This window comes from Gloeophyllum trabeum (assembly GCF_000344685.1).
Source record: "Gloeophyllum trabeum ATCC 11539 unplaced genomic scaffold GLOTRscaffold_00010, whole genome shotgun sequence".
Lineage (NCBI taxonomy): Eukaryota > Fungi > Basidiomycota > Agaricomycetes > Gloeophyllales > Gloeophyllaceae > Gloeophyllum > Gloeophyllum trabeum.
In genome coordinates this window covers 133,982-147,498 of record NW_006920419.1, presented here as the reverse complement: position 1 = coordinate 147,498, position 13,517 = coordinate 133,982, and the positions used below count along the sequence as shown (strand labels likewise).

The following is a 13,517-nucleotide window of genomic DNA, read 5'->3' as shown; positions in this document are numbered from 1 at the left end:
TATCCATGGCGCTTTCCTTTCCTCTTCGCTCTGCGACACGGAACGAGGATCAATGGGTCCCAGTGCTGAAGCCTCCGGCATAATCGAGGCAAAGGGGGCCAAGAAAAGGAAGCTATTAGAATAATACAAGTCAATTGAGAGGCCACTACTACTACATACTTAGTAATGTACAAACCCCGAGGCTCAAGTCTGGCTTCTTTCCGGTGCCACAAATAATATTACACGAAGTTGATTCCCAGATTTGCTTATCCCTAGTCTCGTTGCAGAAGCCCCTTAGCTTGGGGACTGGTAGCGAGTCTGGTCCGTTCTGCAGTTTCGGCGTTCGCATTCAAACCTGTTTATCTCCCATGTCTCTGCTGCACATTATATTCGATGAAAGTCCCAAGAGGGGTCCCCAGAAACTCATCCTGGAGGCTTCTTGCAAAACCCTAGACGCGCCCGAACCGAATACACGCTCCGAGCGAAATCCACTCCACCGTGTATCGCGGCAAGACCACAGCTATAGGGACGTCGGAGGCACTCAAATTTGCCTACGATGTGGACACATCAGCAAAATGGCAGCCCACGCTAAGGCGCTAAGTACCGCTAAGGCGCCCTTACCGAGCTCCTTAGCTCTAACTCTCTGAGTTGCTTAGCCGATGCTGTAGAGGGCGGCAGAGCAATATACATGGCTCTGTTGATCATAGATGTACATGTAATGTATACCAGTAGCACTAGACAAGGGTGGAGACTCGTAATTCGGGAGTTGCTATCATTCAAGGCAAAGGTTGAGTCCATCATGAAACGGTTTTGGGCACCGATTAGTATAGCCTTGTAGTGCAACGGTTATATCGAATGGTTGGGTATGGCAGACGCTGGCTCAAATCCTGCTGGTGCTAGCATTTTTCTGTTCTCTCCCCACTTATTTCTTGCCTGAGTGTTCTTAGCACCTTAATCAAGGACTTAGCTAAGTCTCGGTGCTGGGCTCAGGGGGTGGGCCCCCATGACTTAAGACCATGGACTTGGTACTTATTTGCCTGAGATTAGTTCTTAGCTTCGCTTAGACGGTCATGCCGTTTTGCTGATGCACAATCGACCCCGTTCCCGCAGCTCGAATGCTGGAACCTGTACGTCTACTGCGTAGATTCACATATATAAACCCGTATGTTACTCCATCCACCTCAAGGTGATATTTGTCTTGATCCACGTCCCCAGGTAGCGTCCGCATCGGGCCGCGCTGGTATCTCGCGGACCCGTCCCCGCCACAGGAAGTCGACGCTAGCCTTCCTGAAACGATACATCTGCTGCGACACCGACCAGCAAGAAGAGCGCGTGCTGGGGCGCTACCCCGAGATCAAGGCCCAGCTCGCGCGCCACGCCCGCAAACTGCTCGACATCGTGTTCATCGCGGGCCGGCCGTAGCACCCGGCCGCGGACTATCCGCCTCAAGAGGTCATCGACGCGCTCCTACCAGCCTTCGCGTTCGGTGCTGGCTGCCGCACGCGGAGAAGATGGCGGAGATCTCCCGGGAGGCGAAGCCGTATCTCGCTGCTGGATCCCTCGGAGGCGAAGATGTCACAGAGAAGATACGGCAAGTGCTGCGAACGAGACCTTACCCGGTGTCTGGAAAAGAGTATCGTTTATTCTGATGAGGCGACCCGTCTTTCGTGGCCTGTAAAGTCTCAGTATTTAGGGTCTTAGGGCCGGGCGTACGAAAGGGAATTCTGCGTGCTCTGATTGGCTGGGAATTCCCTACCGTTCAACCTTTTGCCCGGCCCTAAAGACTGCAACTCCCAAAGAGATGCATGTGTCCTCTATTTATTATATCCATCTTTCATTCACTTTCTCCGCAATTCCGACGGGTGGCCATCTTGTAGACAGGCACAATTTCGTTTCACGACCACGACTTCGCCGTGGTCCAGAAATTCATAATACATTCAAGGAACGCGATTGCATTAACTTCCGTTAAAAGACATGATACCCATTAACTGCCACTACAACCCCCCGACCCGACTCTCGGTCCAAAGACCAGCAGAGCTGCCGACCCCTCCTGCGAGGCAGTCCGCATCCTCTCCTCCAAGTAACGGCGGCGGGAGAGCGTTGAGACTCCCGCACACGTCACAACCATCGTCTCCACCAAAAGGGACGTTGAAGATCCCCGGGTCCACTCAATTTTTTGGCGAGGCGCGTTGAGGCCGTCTTCATCACGTTGAGATGATTTTGAGGGAGATAGATAATAGCCACCAGCGCTTAGTAGCGGTAGTGGAGCGCCTTGTACGGGCCGTTGACGGGGATGTCGAGGTACGACGACTGCTCGGGCGTGAGCTGGGTCAGCTTGACGTTGAGGTTGGCCAAGTGCGCGCGCGCGACCTCCTCGTCGAGCTCCTTCGGGAGCATGTGCACGCCGAGAGGGAACTTCTCAGGGGTTGTCCAGAGGGCGATCTGAGCCAGGACCTGGTTCGCGAAGGAGCAGGACATGACAAAGGACGGGTGGCCGGTTGCACAGCTAATAAGAGAGGTTTAGAACCAGTGGTGGGATGGGCAAATGAAATGGAACATACCCCAAGTTGACGAGACGGCCCTCGGCGAGGAGGATGACGTGACGGCCGGAAGCCATGGTGTACCGGTCGACCTGGGGCTTGACGTTCACGACCTGCTTAGCGTTAGCCTTGAGCCATGCAACGTCGATCTCAACATCGAAGTGACCAATGCTACACAAGGAGTTAGATGTAAGATCCAGGTGGCTGAAGGCAGCCACTTACTTGCAAACAATGGCATCCTCAGGCATGACATTGAAGTGCTTGCCGGTGATGATGTCCCTGTTACCGGTGGTCGTAACGAAGACGTTGGACCGCGGAGCAGCATCCTCCATGGTCGTCACTTCGTAACCAGCCATAGCAGCCTGCAGGGCGTTGATAGGGTCGATCTCGGTGACGAGCACACGGGCTCCGTACGACCTGAGGGACTCGGCGCACTACAGAATGCGTAAGTTCCTATAAGACGCGGAGAAACGGAACCCCAATGCTACTTACTCCTTTTCCGACGTCGCCGAACCCAGCGACAACGGCAACCTTCCCGGCAAGCATGACGTCGGTTGCGCGCTTGATACCGTCGACCAGGGACTCCCGGCAGCCGTAGTAGTTATCGAACTTGGACTTGGTAACAGAGTCGTTGACGTTGATCGCAGGGATCTTGAGCGTGCCCTCCCTGAACTTCCTGTACAAGTGGTGGACACCGGTGGTGGTCTCCTCGGAGACACCCTTGATGTCCTTAAGGTACTGCGGGTACTTGTCGTGGACGAGGGCAGTCAGGTCACCACCGTCGTCGAGGATCATGTTCAGGGGCTGGCCATTAGGGAAGGCGGCGAGCGTCTGCTCGATACACCAGTTGTACTCCTCCTCGGTCTCACCCTTCCACGCGAAGACGGGGATGCCAGTCGCGGCGATGCTGATCGGCCGATTAGCTGAGGACGCACACAGACGGGGGGCTGGCGAAGGCACTCACGCAGCGGCGGCATGGTCTTGGGTGGAGAAGATGTTGCAGGACGACCAGGTCACTTCAGCACCGAGGGCGACCAGCGTCTCGATGAGGACGGCAGTCTGGATAGTCCTATCCGGGAGAACATTTCATCCATGGTCAATCGATGGCACCAGCTGACCTACGGCAAGCGGCAACTTACATGTGCAGGCATCCTGCGATACGCGCTCCCTTCAAAGGCTTCGAGGCGCCGTACTGATTTCTTATCGTCAACGCACAGTTCGCTTTTAGAGGCGAGCTCGCTGACTGACCTTCTGCCTCATGTACATGAGACCGGGCATCTCATTCTGAACAATGTCCCACAGCTTCAGCGACGATTTTCTGGAGGAGAGATAACATCGATCCTACCTCAGCAATTTCGATCTCCTTGCGACCGAAAGCGGCCAGAGAAATGTCTATACGCTGTGATTAACGCAGGCTCTGGCTCGATTACAAGATTATATCTTACCAGCAACCTTGAAAACCATTTGATTAACGAGAGGGGAGCGGTCTGGGATGTCCTGGGGAAAGAGGTGGGTGGGAGGATGATACGGAGGGATGGTGCAGCAAAATGGTACCACGGGCTTTATATAAGGAATATCCCCAAGTGGGAATTGCCGGACCGGTAGAATGCTTACTTCGATTCTTCGCGTCCGGTGGCCCAGTCCTCCCAGGATCCCCTTCTACATGTCCCAAGCTCATACTGATCCCGGCAAGAAATGTCGCCTAGCAGAACTCGTACAATATACATGCAATATTGACACAATCGACGAGGGCGTGCCCCGCCTGCACTGCTATCCCATTCTCCGAATATTCAGGATGTGAGTGCCGTCGCAGCAGCGGCTTTAGAACGGCTGAAGGAGCGCCTCCCAGGTGTCCTAACAGACCAGCCGTCGAGATCACCAAACTTGTGAACTTTGATCCCGCAACTGGGAAAGTCGAAATCCCACCCGAAGCAAGGTCAGTTATTGTGGGACAGGCGTCCGACTGAGGACCTTCTCGGTTTTGATGCGGCCCCCAGCCAAGTACTGCCTAAAGGGAAGCCGTGGCGCGACGTTGCTCGCTATGAACAAAAATTAGACGGCCAGTCTGGCCCGGAGACGAAGGTCTCTGGCTTGCCATGAGCTAGAGGCGTTTCGATGTGGCTCAGTATCCTCTGTCTAAGAGGCATATATACGCACTCAGGTGGGGTCGCAACCAGTGTCCATGGGTCTATTATGATGTCTATTACTTTACAAGAACAGGATACAATTGCTATTCGCTTATGCGTAATTATGAAATAAAGGAGAGGAAGGAAACATGTCTAGCTAGGTATAGTATTACAGGGTATAAACAGGAAAGCAATGACTGGACGACGGATAGCTAATGCAACAATGAATGGAGGAGCGTTATTGATAACATCCGGCAATGCAAGGTAATGGGCGAAACATTTGTGCTTGGTATAATAAGACAACAGACCGAAGTTGAAGTTTCTCGAATGAACCATCCTGATCAGCTCTCTAGCTGCAGAATTTTAGCGGCGCTCATCAGGCCTCCTCCTGGACGCCGACACCCCCGCCATTACCTTCTCCTCCCAAGGCTTGGCGCCCTCGCCCTCGATCCAGTTGCCCGTGATGGGGTCGCGCTCAAAGTCGCCGTCGCGGTACCCGTAGCGCCTCTCCAGCAGCTTCAGCAGCGGGTTGCGCAGCGCGGGGTCCATGCGCACGCTCTCGCCCGGGTGGTAGCTGCCGACGCCGTGCCGCGCAAGGCTCTCCTCGAAGAGCGCCTCCTCGTACGTGCACCCGCAGTTCAGGTACCCCGCGGGCGCCATCCGCGGCGGGTAGGTACGCCGCTCGCGCCGCGAGTCGTGCCACGCGCAGAGAGCGTTCCCCGCGCGGTTCAGCGAGCAGAATATCCGCACGCGGGCTTCCGTGCGGGCCTTCCACTCTGCCTGGAACGCGGCCGATCGCACGGGCGTCGTGACGGGAGACGGGAGTTGTCCCAACGCAGACTGGAATTGCTGACCATAGGAGGGTCCCTTGGCGGCAGAAGTGCCGGCCATGAGCTGGGAATTGGCATACTCTAGGTCCTGCACTCTAGCGCGCAGGCGCCGGATCTCCGCCTCGAGCACCTGCTCCCTGGATGGAGCACGGCTAGCGGTCGGCTGCATCATGCTGGGCGCCGACACAGGATAAGCACCGGGAGCGGCCACGACCCGGGAGGGCTGCGAGTACCCAATCTGCCCCACTCGTCCCGAGAGGAAACCAGGAGAGTCAGGTGAATTAGACGACGGTGAGATATTAGAATAATTTTGCATAGTGTATTGTGGTTGCTCGTATTGTAGGTATGATTCCGTGGGACTGTTGGACGTGTGCGTGGCAGAAGGAAGGAAAGGCATGGACCCGGCTGGGTCTGTCATCGTGTAATCGGGGCCTTGAGCCCACATCATGTTTTGCGTAGCGGGGTCCGAGTGGTAGGCGAATGCAGGGGGAGATGATGACCCTGAGGTGTGGGAGGATATGTGAGCATCGCCCATGGCACCGGTTAGACTGGATGTTGTCAAGGTAGAGCTGGACGAGTGAGGTCGGGCGTCAGTTGTGTGTATGGGATGGCGCAGGTACGTCTGAGAGGTGTGCCACCCGTTAGTCCTGGATCGGGAAGACAGTGCCGGTTACTCACCTCCGGGTAGTGGGCGGGGTATGAGGCATACTGATGCTCCTCGCTGTCTGAAGACGCTCTCCTTGAGGTGCTTGGAGAAGATCCCAGCTGTGCGCCCTGCAGATCTTCGCTTTTGACGCCGGACGCGGGCCAAGAATGGTATGGTGGCTGGGCCATTATGCTCTTCTTCCCTTCTTTCGGACCTGGCGGATCGAGATAGTGGCTCTCACGTGAGGACGGACGTCGAGCTCGCTTGGTGGAGGGGATGGCTGTGAAGTAAGCGCGTCTCGTATTTTCAGACCCAGGACTTGAGGCCGGACGGGTAGGGAATGACTGGGAAAAGGAAGGTGAGGATGGTGGCGACAGCAGACACAGCGCTGTCGGATCTGAGGATACCTCGGCTTTGATACCTACTGAGGATGTAGACGGAGGGCATTGAGACGAGTTAATATACTGCTGGTTGTCCTGCATAGGACGTATAGGCAGTGTCAGTCAATAGACAACGACAAGTAAAAGGGCACGAGTAACGACGTTGATGCAGCGCAGGCAGCTCCTATGCGATGACGGTCGGGCAACGGTGAGATGATCAAGGCAGCAGAGAGACCGGATCTGCTAGTGCGGTGCAGTGAAGTTGGCGACTTTATGGATAACGCGACAGGCTATACATCATCGTCATGTGCGAACGTCTATCAGTCTGTCCATAAGCGAGTCTCACCATCATATTGAGGTTCATCATATTTCGGTCCACATTTGTGATCGACCAGTATAACGGAAGAAATACTGGTGGTGCCTATTTCTCGCGGGCTAATAATTCGGCGTGTCCAAGCCCGGAAGGCAGACGATCCAGGTTCGGCGGGCATCCATCGACATGATGCAAGCCGTCTGTTCCTAATGAGCATACGGAGACGGTCATCAGTATAGCCACGGCTTAGGACTGTAAGGGGTATTCTCAGGCGGCGGCTTTTTCCATTCTGGCTAGCCCACGGTACGCAAATAGCAAATTCGAGGCCCGACCTGCTGCGATTATGATGGTCTATCGATCCTGAGGCTGGGAGGGTGTCCGAGCGGACAAGCTCCCGCCTTGCCGACGCTGACTCGTGCTGTACTACTGAATATTGTCCCTCGAAAGTCTTTGTCGACTTACCGGTTGGTCTGACAGTCTCGGTAAGGTTCTCGACTGTCAACGCAGGCAAACAGGATCCCTGCAATATTCAAGATGAATACGTATTGCAGACCGCGTCGGACTGTAAATCTACTAGAGGAGTGGCTTCTCGATCGCGTGGCGGCAAATCTCAGATGCGCAAATCTTGCACAAGGATTGACGGCCGTTCTCGAGGCCCTGGCGCTGGTGTGGATGAGATTGCATCAGATACTACTCAAACTCGACTGCTTCATGGAGGAACAGTATCTGAGTCCGGAGGGGAACAGCGAGGGTGGAGGAGGTGTTGGCGAAAATGCTTGGCCAAACTACGATTCCTGAAAGTGCATAATATCCGGCTTACGTGGACATCAGGGATCACGAAAGACTGCGAGGAGCGGCTCGGCAATGCGACAGGATCAAGTCCTTAAGTCCTACTGCATGACGGCACAACGCTTGAGCTGCAGAAACGGTGGCTGGTATCGGAGAATGGGAAGCCGGAGCTGCCGCGGAGCGTATAGCACGATTCGCATCGTATCCTTGATGGCGCGCCACAGCCACTAATAATGTTGGTTGCGAGAGGCGTCGTAAGGAACAAGACGAAAGTCGGCCAGCTTCGTGACATCTGCCCTGGGACTCTTGAGTGAGGATTAGCATGATGCGATGCGTACGGTAACCTCTTGTAATTCGCATTTGGGACGAGGTCTGTAAGGAGCTAATTCTGACTGCTCGCCATTACAGCTAGCACAGCCCACTGCAAATCTACGAATGTGTCGGTGGTCTAAGTTAGGCGGAGTATCTGCATGCCGCCTTATGAGGAGGAGCCCATAGGATGGATCCGTCGGCATACATCTCCTGCTGCATCTTGCGAGCTTCGACTTCGAGTCCGCTGCCGATGCGCGAATCTGTATCAATCGGGGCGATTACTTATATTCAAACACGTAAGCCAGCAGTAAGCATACTGCAAGCCACTCAGCATGATGAGGTTGACCTTACATGGATGCAACGATTAGAACGGCCAGACCTCGCCGCTCCCTATTTTACTGTAAGGTGGCGCGTCGATCGGGCATAACGTGGACGGATGACCATAGAGCACCACGCCAAGGTTACCCCAATAGCGATAGAGTGAAGGTGGGAGGCGACTACTGTTCATCCAGTATTACAATTGCGTTGGAAGTAGAAATTCAGCTGAGTGTGCAGAGGTGTCCCGGTAACCGTGGCCGTCGCAAAAAACGGAGCTTGGCACAGGGGATTTTTGACGGCCAATCCTGAAGCATTGATGTGCCCTTGAAGGGCGCAGCCCTGCTATGGTATCGTTGCTCGTCCAATGGAGGTAGAGATATGATCCACCGTCGGATGTCCGAGAATTTGCCCTCATGTTGAGCTGGAACCCTGAAGGTCAGACCGAGGGCATTCAAAAAGTACGAAACAGGTTCAGGGCCTCGATTACGGAGTAGCGAATACACCCGGGCAGACAACGCACAAATGAAAGGCTGTCTGGAAGGACTAAGGTCGCGAGCAGCATCGGATTCAGAATAATGAATGAGGTTTTAGGAACGCATCTATCGGTGTTCCCACGGCACCATGCGGACGTGCGACGTCCTGAGTGCGAAGTGCCTTTCTATTCTGAAGGAGGAGGAGAGTGTATGGAGCTTTTGTTGCCATAAATGATAATAATCACTCACTCCAGTTTTGTGTCCTGTAGGCAGCGTCAAGTCATTGAGCACCGTAAACAGTGCAAGATATTTCGGATATTAAATAAATACTTCGATCGGGTGCAGGGTAAGGGGCGGGAGCATATGTAGCACAAAATCCTTTCTGGACTCGGTTTAACGAGTGTGGCAGGTTCTTCCGGCTTTACTAATATCCGTGCCAGTGGCGAGCGGCATTGTCCGGTGACGGACGACTCGGAGTGACTCAAGACTCGACGCGTCCAGGACGCGTCGTTCCATTGCTTCACGGCTGTACGCTCTACGACGGCGAACGGGATCAGTACTGACTAGTTCTGGCGTGCTAGTCTTGCCTCCTTCTCAGATGTTGTGGATGATGCATGGTCTGTCGGCTTGTCTACTCGTCTCATGGTCTTTGGCTGTGAAGCCGGCGGAAGCTTTTTCTTGGACAAAGCCGCGATTGCCAACCCAGGAACCTGACATTGAAGGGGGTACAGCGAGTTCCTCGATTGTTTCTGCCGGTAATTGCATCACAGGGCTCTCATCTCATGCTTGGATACCTACGTCTCTGCAGAGCTGGCCTTAAGCGGTTTGAAGCCAGATGAGGTGGAGATCCTCTTTCTCCGCACCAGTGAGTTACGTCGTGCACAGTAAGACGTGCATATAGCCTGAAATCCTGCGAGACGCGTTGGACGACTATGCTCGCAAACCCGACTGTTTCAAGCGGGCCGCAGGTCTCGTGCGCAGCCGGTGCGGGGAGGCTGATATGGACGAGCATGAGCGGGTCAAAGGTAGGATGTGACCCTTCATAGCAGTACCGCGGCTCATGGCGGCTCAGCTGCCATTGCTCTCACCTTATGTGAAGTCTCGACGGCGCGACATCACTCTGTACCGATGGAGTGCCAGGTGTTCGGATCAGGCGCCGCGTCCATAACTGAAAGTAACCCAGAAGATTGCGTGGAGTACGTGTAACATGCTTCAGGAACGACGATGTTGTTCACGCGATGATACCAGAGCCCTGTCCCGGAGTGCGCAATTTTGGTCAAGTTACTCTGGATATCTTCGTGAAGTCCGTGAGTACTTATTCTCACCTCCATTGCTAGACGAAGCAGTTATTGACCAACATACAAAAGCGCAATTGTGTTACGCGTTCCGACGGTGGAACGACATCGGTTAGTACCGCTGTTCAAGATGGAAAGCGTTGTATTAACTACTAGGCACCAATGATCTCAGACACGGCCAAAGATATCTATAGAAATGCGACCTTGGAAAAGATGGCTCTAATTCGCTTCATGGCAAACCGTGAGAAGACCTTGGATCGGAGTCAGGAACAATGGAAAGCCTTGGGAGAGGTAGGGACCCCTGCTTCAAGTCAGCTCACTCACGCACTGACATAGATTAATTACAGAATATGTCTAGTATGCTAGGTAGCCTGCGGCATACCGCGGCAAGCCTTGATGGAGCGTCTCGAGATGTTCTGAGAATGATGAAAGACACATTTCAAGACGTGAGGTCGCGGCATGCTCCTGCTGGTCCCCTCTGACCACCCGTCTCAGAGTTCGATGATGCTCCACGCGTCCCTCGCGGATGTAGAACACCGCATGCAGACAGGCACGGCTCAATATATGTCTCAGGTAAATCGAGGCCGGACAACGCTGGACTAAATTAATGTTATTGTAGATGGGGACGGCTGTCGACGCCATCTCGGAGAGGGTGAGTTGACTGGTAACTCTCGATTCCATTACCGATAGTGATGTCTTTCTCAGCATGCGCTCGCTTTGTCCGCGGTGATGCAGTCTATGGAGGTTACTCTCTCATCTCGCCTCGAAGTTGTGTTCCTACCATACAAACAGAGGAACGAAGAGATGCTCGCGCTAACGGTGAGTTCACCGTTGGATTGGCCTCCTGTCTTCTTCCCATCATGACTTGATCAGAGAGAGATCAGTCAAATCTGGGAGAATATGATTTCAGATTTTATCTCGATGCAGAAGGTAGAGAAGATGCCCTCAAGTTCTTTCTTCTGTGACGGAAACAATATTAGGCCGTTAGCCAATTGTCCGACGTAGCCATCCACGCGGCAGAGCATTTGGACGCATATTCTCAGCAGGCACAGGTTGCTCACGAAACGCAGATCGAGGCTTCTCGCTCTGTCGCAGAGTTATCTCAGGTAGTAAGACAGCTCACAACCACAGCGCACACCGAACTCGAGAGCATCAACAATACCGCTCTGGCACTGAGGGACGGTCTCCGCGCTTCTGACGCTGGCTGGATCGACTCCAGTGTGCTTCCACTGATAAGGATGATCCTCCACGGTGCGTCGTATGCTCGTCCTAGAGACGCAAATCAGGAGCTTCTTCGTATGCAGTTGATGCGGCTCACTTCGACGATCTCACCCGGATCCCGATGTTCAAGATTGGACTTGCCATCTTCCGGATCGCCTGCTACTTTTCGCAATCAGTATTCTCGACCATTATGGTTGTCCCTCCCTTGTTTTCCATCTGCGTTGAAACTCTGACCTAGCATATGCAACCTGAAACAGAGCGTACTTTTCGTTGTCCTGTCATCGAGGCGCTGGCTCTCTAGGCGTGGACTCCGCGATCGCCTCTTCGGCGAGGAAACTTCGTGCACTTCGCCCTCACTTGCGACACGGCGGGCAGGGAAGAACGAGCACTCTCCTTTGGACGATCTGATTGGGCCGCTTCCTTCGTCGATGGTGTCTGATCTGGAGGTCTCTGCGTGTTCTTCTATTCCTTGTGCTTGCCTGGACACTGTACCAATTCGTTCTCGTCGCCGGCCTCGTCTGTCACGTATACCTCCGAGGCTCTACAACAGTGGTCCTCGCCCGGCTTGAACACTGGCATGTCTATTGTCACATTCCGCTTGGCCGTCAAAGCAGTCTGCATATCACTCTCCCTCGCATCATCAAGTTGTGTTTCATGTCGCATCTGTTCCGTGACCGTCGCTGTACTCTAGGCTCCAGCTGTAAAGACCTTTGACCTACTCTGTCGTCTAATTCTCCATGTCGTGTATTGTTATCTTCAGTTGTCTGTAAATTAATAGCAAGTGTGGTTCTTCAGCGTCGCTACGGTTGTCCGCAGCTGATCTTCAAGCATAGCCAGGGTGTTGGTTAGTATGACCGTCGCATGACTACTGAATGCTGTTTGCGGCATGGGCTGTGTTAAGGTCGCCTTTGCATGTTGCGGCCTAGCGACCTCCGTATAGACGCAGACGAATTTATCTCTATCTCTGCCTAAATACAATGTCAGTACGAGGTACCGCTATGTAGGTGACGCTCGTACATTTCTAAGCCACGTCGGCGATTGATCGGCTATGCCCGGTGGCACACCTCACCGTCGCAAGTGACTGCTAGTAACTTGCTCACAGCTCTGGTAGCGCCCACTGCCACACCCTCTTTCCCCGGCGCTACTAGACACTGGCGACGCAGACGGCGACAAGCTATAGCTGCGGAAGGGTCCTTTGTTTTGAGTCGTGATCCGCCATGTTTCATTGTACTGCGCCACCCAAAGAGAAGGCTGTCGGACAAGTTCACCCCTGCTTTCCCGTAGCAGGTGTACCGGATTCAGCATCCGGTGCACCCGCACGGGATGGGAAGAGGCACGGGTATCCGGATAATGCGACGGCAAGGGAGCAGGAGAGATTTGCGCGTCGCCTTGTGCCAGGTCCTCAACCTGTCGTACGTCTATGCGCATATCTTTCCTGAGACTTTGCCGACGCTTCTAACTCCCGTTATCAGGACGGTATCGCTGTTACCGAGCCATGCTTTGAATATCTTGCCGGCATGTGCAGGCGAGGACAACGATGCCCCCGGTTCCACATTGGATCCAATGTAGCCGTCTGGCACCATCAACCTACTCCGTCGGTGGATCCTCTCGACCACAAGCACGCTCGCGTACTCGTCGCAAACAGCGACCCATGTCGAGGATCAAACGACAAAGGACCTTACATGGAAGTTCCTGTTAGAGACCACTTGCTATGCGAGCAAAGTGACCTCATTGACCGCGAGAAATCCTTGCTATGGAATGGAGAGTCTCTGAAGTCCACCTTTATCCCTTCTGGCATATGTCGCGACTACGTCCGTGGTAAATGCACTCGCGAACAGTGCCGACACCTTCATTCATTGCCTCACGATCTCGCGAGGCATTCCCCTCCACCTCCGAGGATCCCTGGTCCCCGGGGCGGACACATCCAGGGTCAACACTCTTCTCGAGTGGAGAACCGATTCGATGCCAGAGATAGACGTAACGAAGGATATTCTCCTTTGCAATACTCCGTCACCTCCAGTACCGTCCGCTATGTAGATAGATCCGACCCATCACTACTGGTAGATCGCATTCGGGGGCACACGGTTTCCGAGATATCGAACGGATTCCCCTCTGAAGGACGGTGCTATAACCACCCAGAGCACTCGGGACATCTGTTCTCTGCAACGCCGAGCTCATTTGGCGCTCCGAGCACATCTTGTCCGGAGGTAAGTCAACGTCCCTCGGGCACTGCTCATCTTATTGATCCATTGATAACGGGACTATGTGGCGCAGGTGCGCTCACCAACTGCGGTC

At 54.0% G+C, this 13,517-nt stretch overlaps 5 protein-coding genes across 5 annotated transcripts; 2 read left to right on the top strand and 3 right to left on the bottom strand.

The window, feature by feature from the left end:
• Positions 1 to 1,834: 1,834 nt before the first annotated feature.
• GLOTRDRAFT_100607 (S-adenosyl-L-homocysteine hydrolase) lies at positions 1,835 to 3,983 on the bottom strand (the record flags this gene model as incomplete). The annotated part of the gene is made up of 9 exons (XM_007869597.1): positions 1,835 to 2,485; positions 2,541 to 2,690; positions 2,742 to 2,953; positions 3,012 to 3,426; positions 3,484 to 3,588; positions 3,659 to 3,711; positions 3,768 to 3,803; positions 3,865 to 3,911; positions 3,965 to 3,983. 9 exons carry the CDS (start codon positions 3,981 to 3,983, stop codon positions 2,230 to 2,232), a joined length of 1,293 nt encoding a protein of 430 aa, XP_007867788.1. The 3' UTR covers positions 1,835 to 2,229.
• A 199-nt stretch (positions 3,984 to 4,182) lies between these two features.
• Positions 4,183 to 5,052, top strand: GLOTRDRAFT_78441 (uncharacterized protein; the record flags this gene model as incomplete). Its single annotated transcript, XM_007869596.1, has 3 exons — positions 4,183 to 4,316; positions 4,369 to 4,455; positions 4,517 to 5,052. 3 exons carry the CDS (start codon positions 4,183 to 4,185, stop codon positions 4,617 to 4,619), a joined length of 324 nt encoding a protein of 107 aa, XP_007867787.1. The 3' UTR covers positions 4,620 to 5,052.
• GLOTRDRAFT_45094 (uncharacterized protein) lies at positions 5,009 to 5,536 on the bottom strand (the record flags this gene model as incomplete). Its single annotated transcript, XM_007869533.1, has 1 exon — positions 5,009 to 5,536. The coding sequence occupies one exon, from the start codon at positions 5,534 to 5,536 to the stop codon at positions 5,009 to 5,011; it is 528 nt and encodes a 175-aa protein (XP_007867724.1).
• A 496-nt stretch (positions 5,537 to 6,032) lies between these two features.
• On the bottom strand, positions 6,033 to 7,013 carry GLOTRDRAFT_111667 (uncharacterized protein). The gene is made up of 5 exons (XM_007869595.1): positions 6,848 to 7,013; positions 6,664 to 6,791; positions 6,547 to 6,597; positions 6,154 to 6,465; positions 6,033 to 6,097 (listed from the first exon to the last, which is right to left on the bottom strand). Exons 1-4 carry the CDS (start codon positions 6,866 to 6,868, stop codon positions 6,309 to 6,311), a joined length of 357 nt encoding a protein of 118 aa, XP_007867786.1. The 5' UTR covers positions 6,869 to 7,013; the 3' UTR covers positions 6,033 to 6,097; positions 6,154 to 6,308.
• A 2,291-nt stretch (positions 7,014 to 9,304) lies between these two features.
• GLOTRDRAFT_94693 (uncharacterized protein) lies at positions 9,305 to 11,661 on the top strand (the record flags this gene model as incomplete). Its single annotated transcript, XM_007869594.1, has 14 exons — positions 9,305 to 9,461; positions 9,515 to 9,571; positions 9,624 to 9,731; positions 9,806 to 9,902; positions 9,923 to 10,013; positions 10,044 to 10,112; positions 10,158 to 10,311; positions 10,368 to 10,447; positions 10,497 to 10,574; positions 10,621 to 10,653; positions 10,707 to 10,820; positions 10,982 to 11,252; positions 11,306 to 11,397; positions 11,524 to 11,661. 14 exons carry the CDS (start codon positions 9,305 to 9,307, stop codon positions 11,659 to 11,661), a joined length of 1,539 nt encoding a protein of 512 aa, XP_007867785.1.
• Between the last annotated feature and the right edge of the window lie 1,856 nt (positions 11,662 to 13,517).

Excerpts from the sequence above, each read along its gene's own strand:
- GLOTRDRAFT_111667 (XM_007869595.1), bottom strand. The coding sequence starts at position 6,868 with ATGATGAACCTCAATATGATG. Across the intron at positions 6,792-6,847 it reads TGATGAACCTCAATATGATG|CCTGTCGCGTTATCCATAAA; the intron begins GTGAGACTCGCT and ends GATGATGTATAG. Across the intron at positions 6,466-6,546 it reads GCCCTCCGTCTACATCCTCA|TCATTCCCTACCCGTCCGGC; the intron begins GTAGGTATCAAA and ends TCCTTTTCCCAG.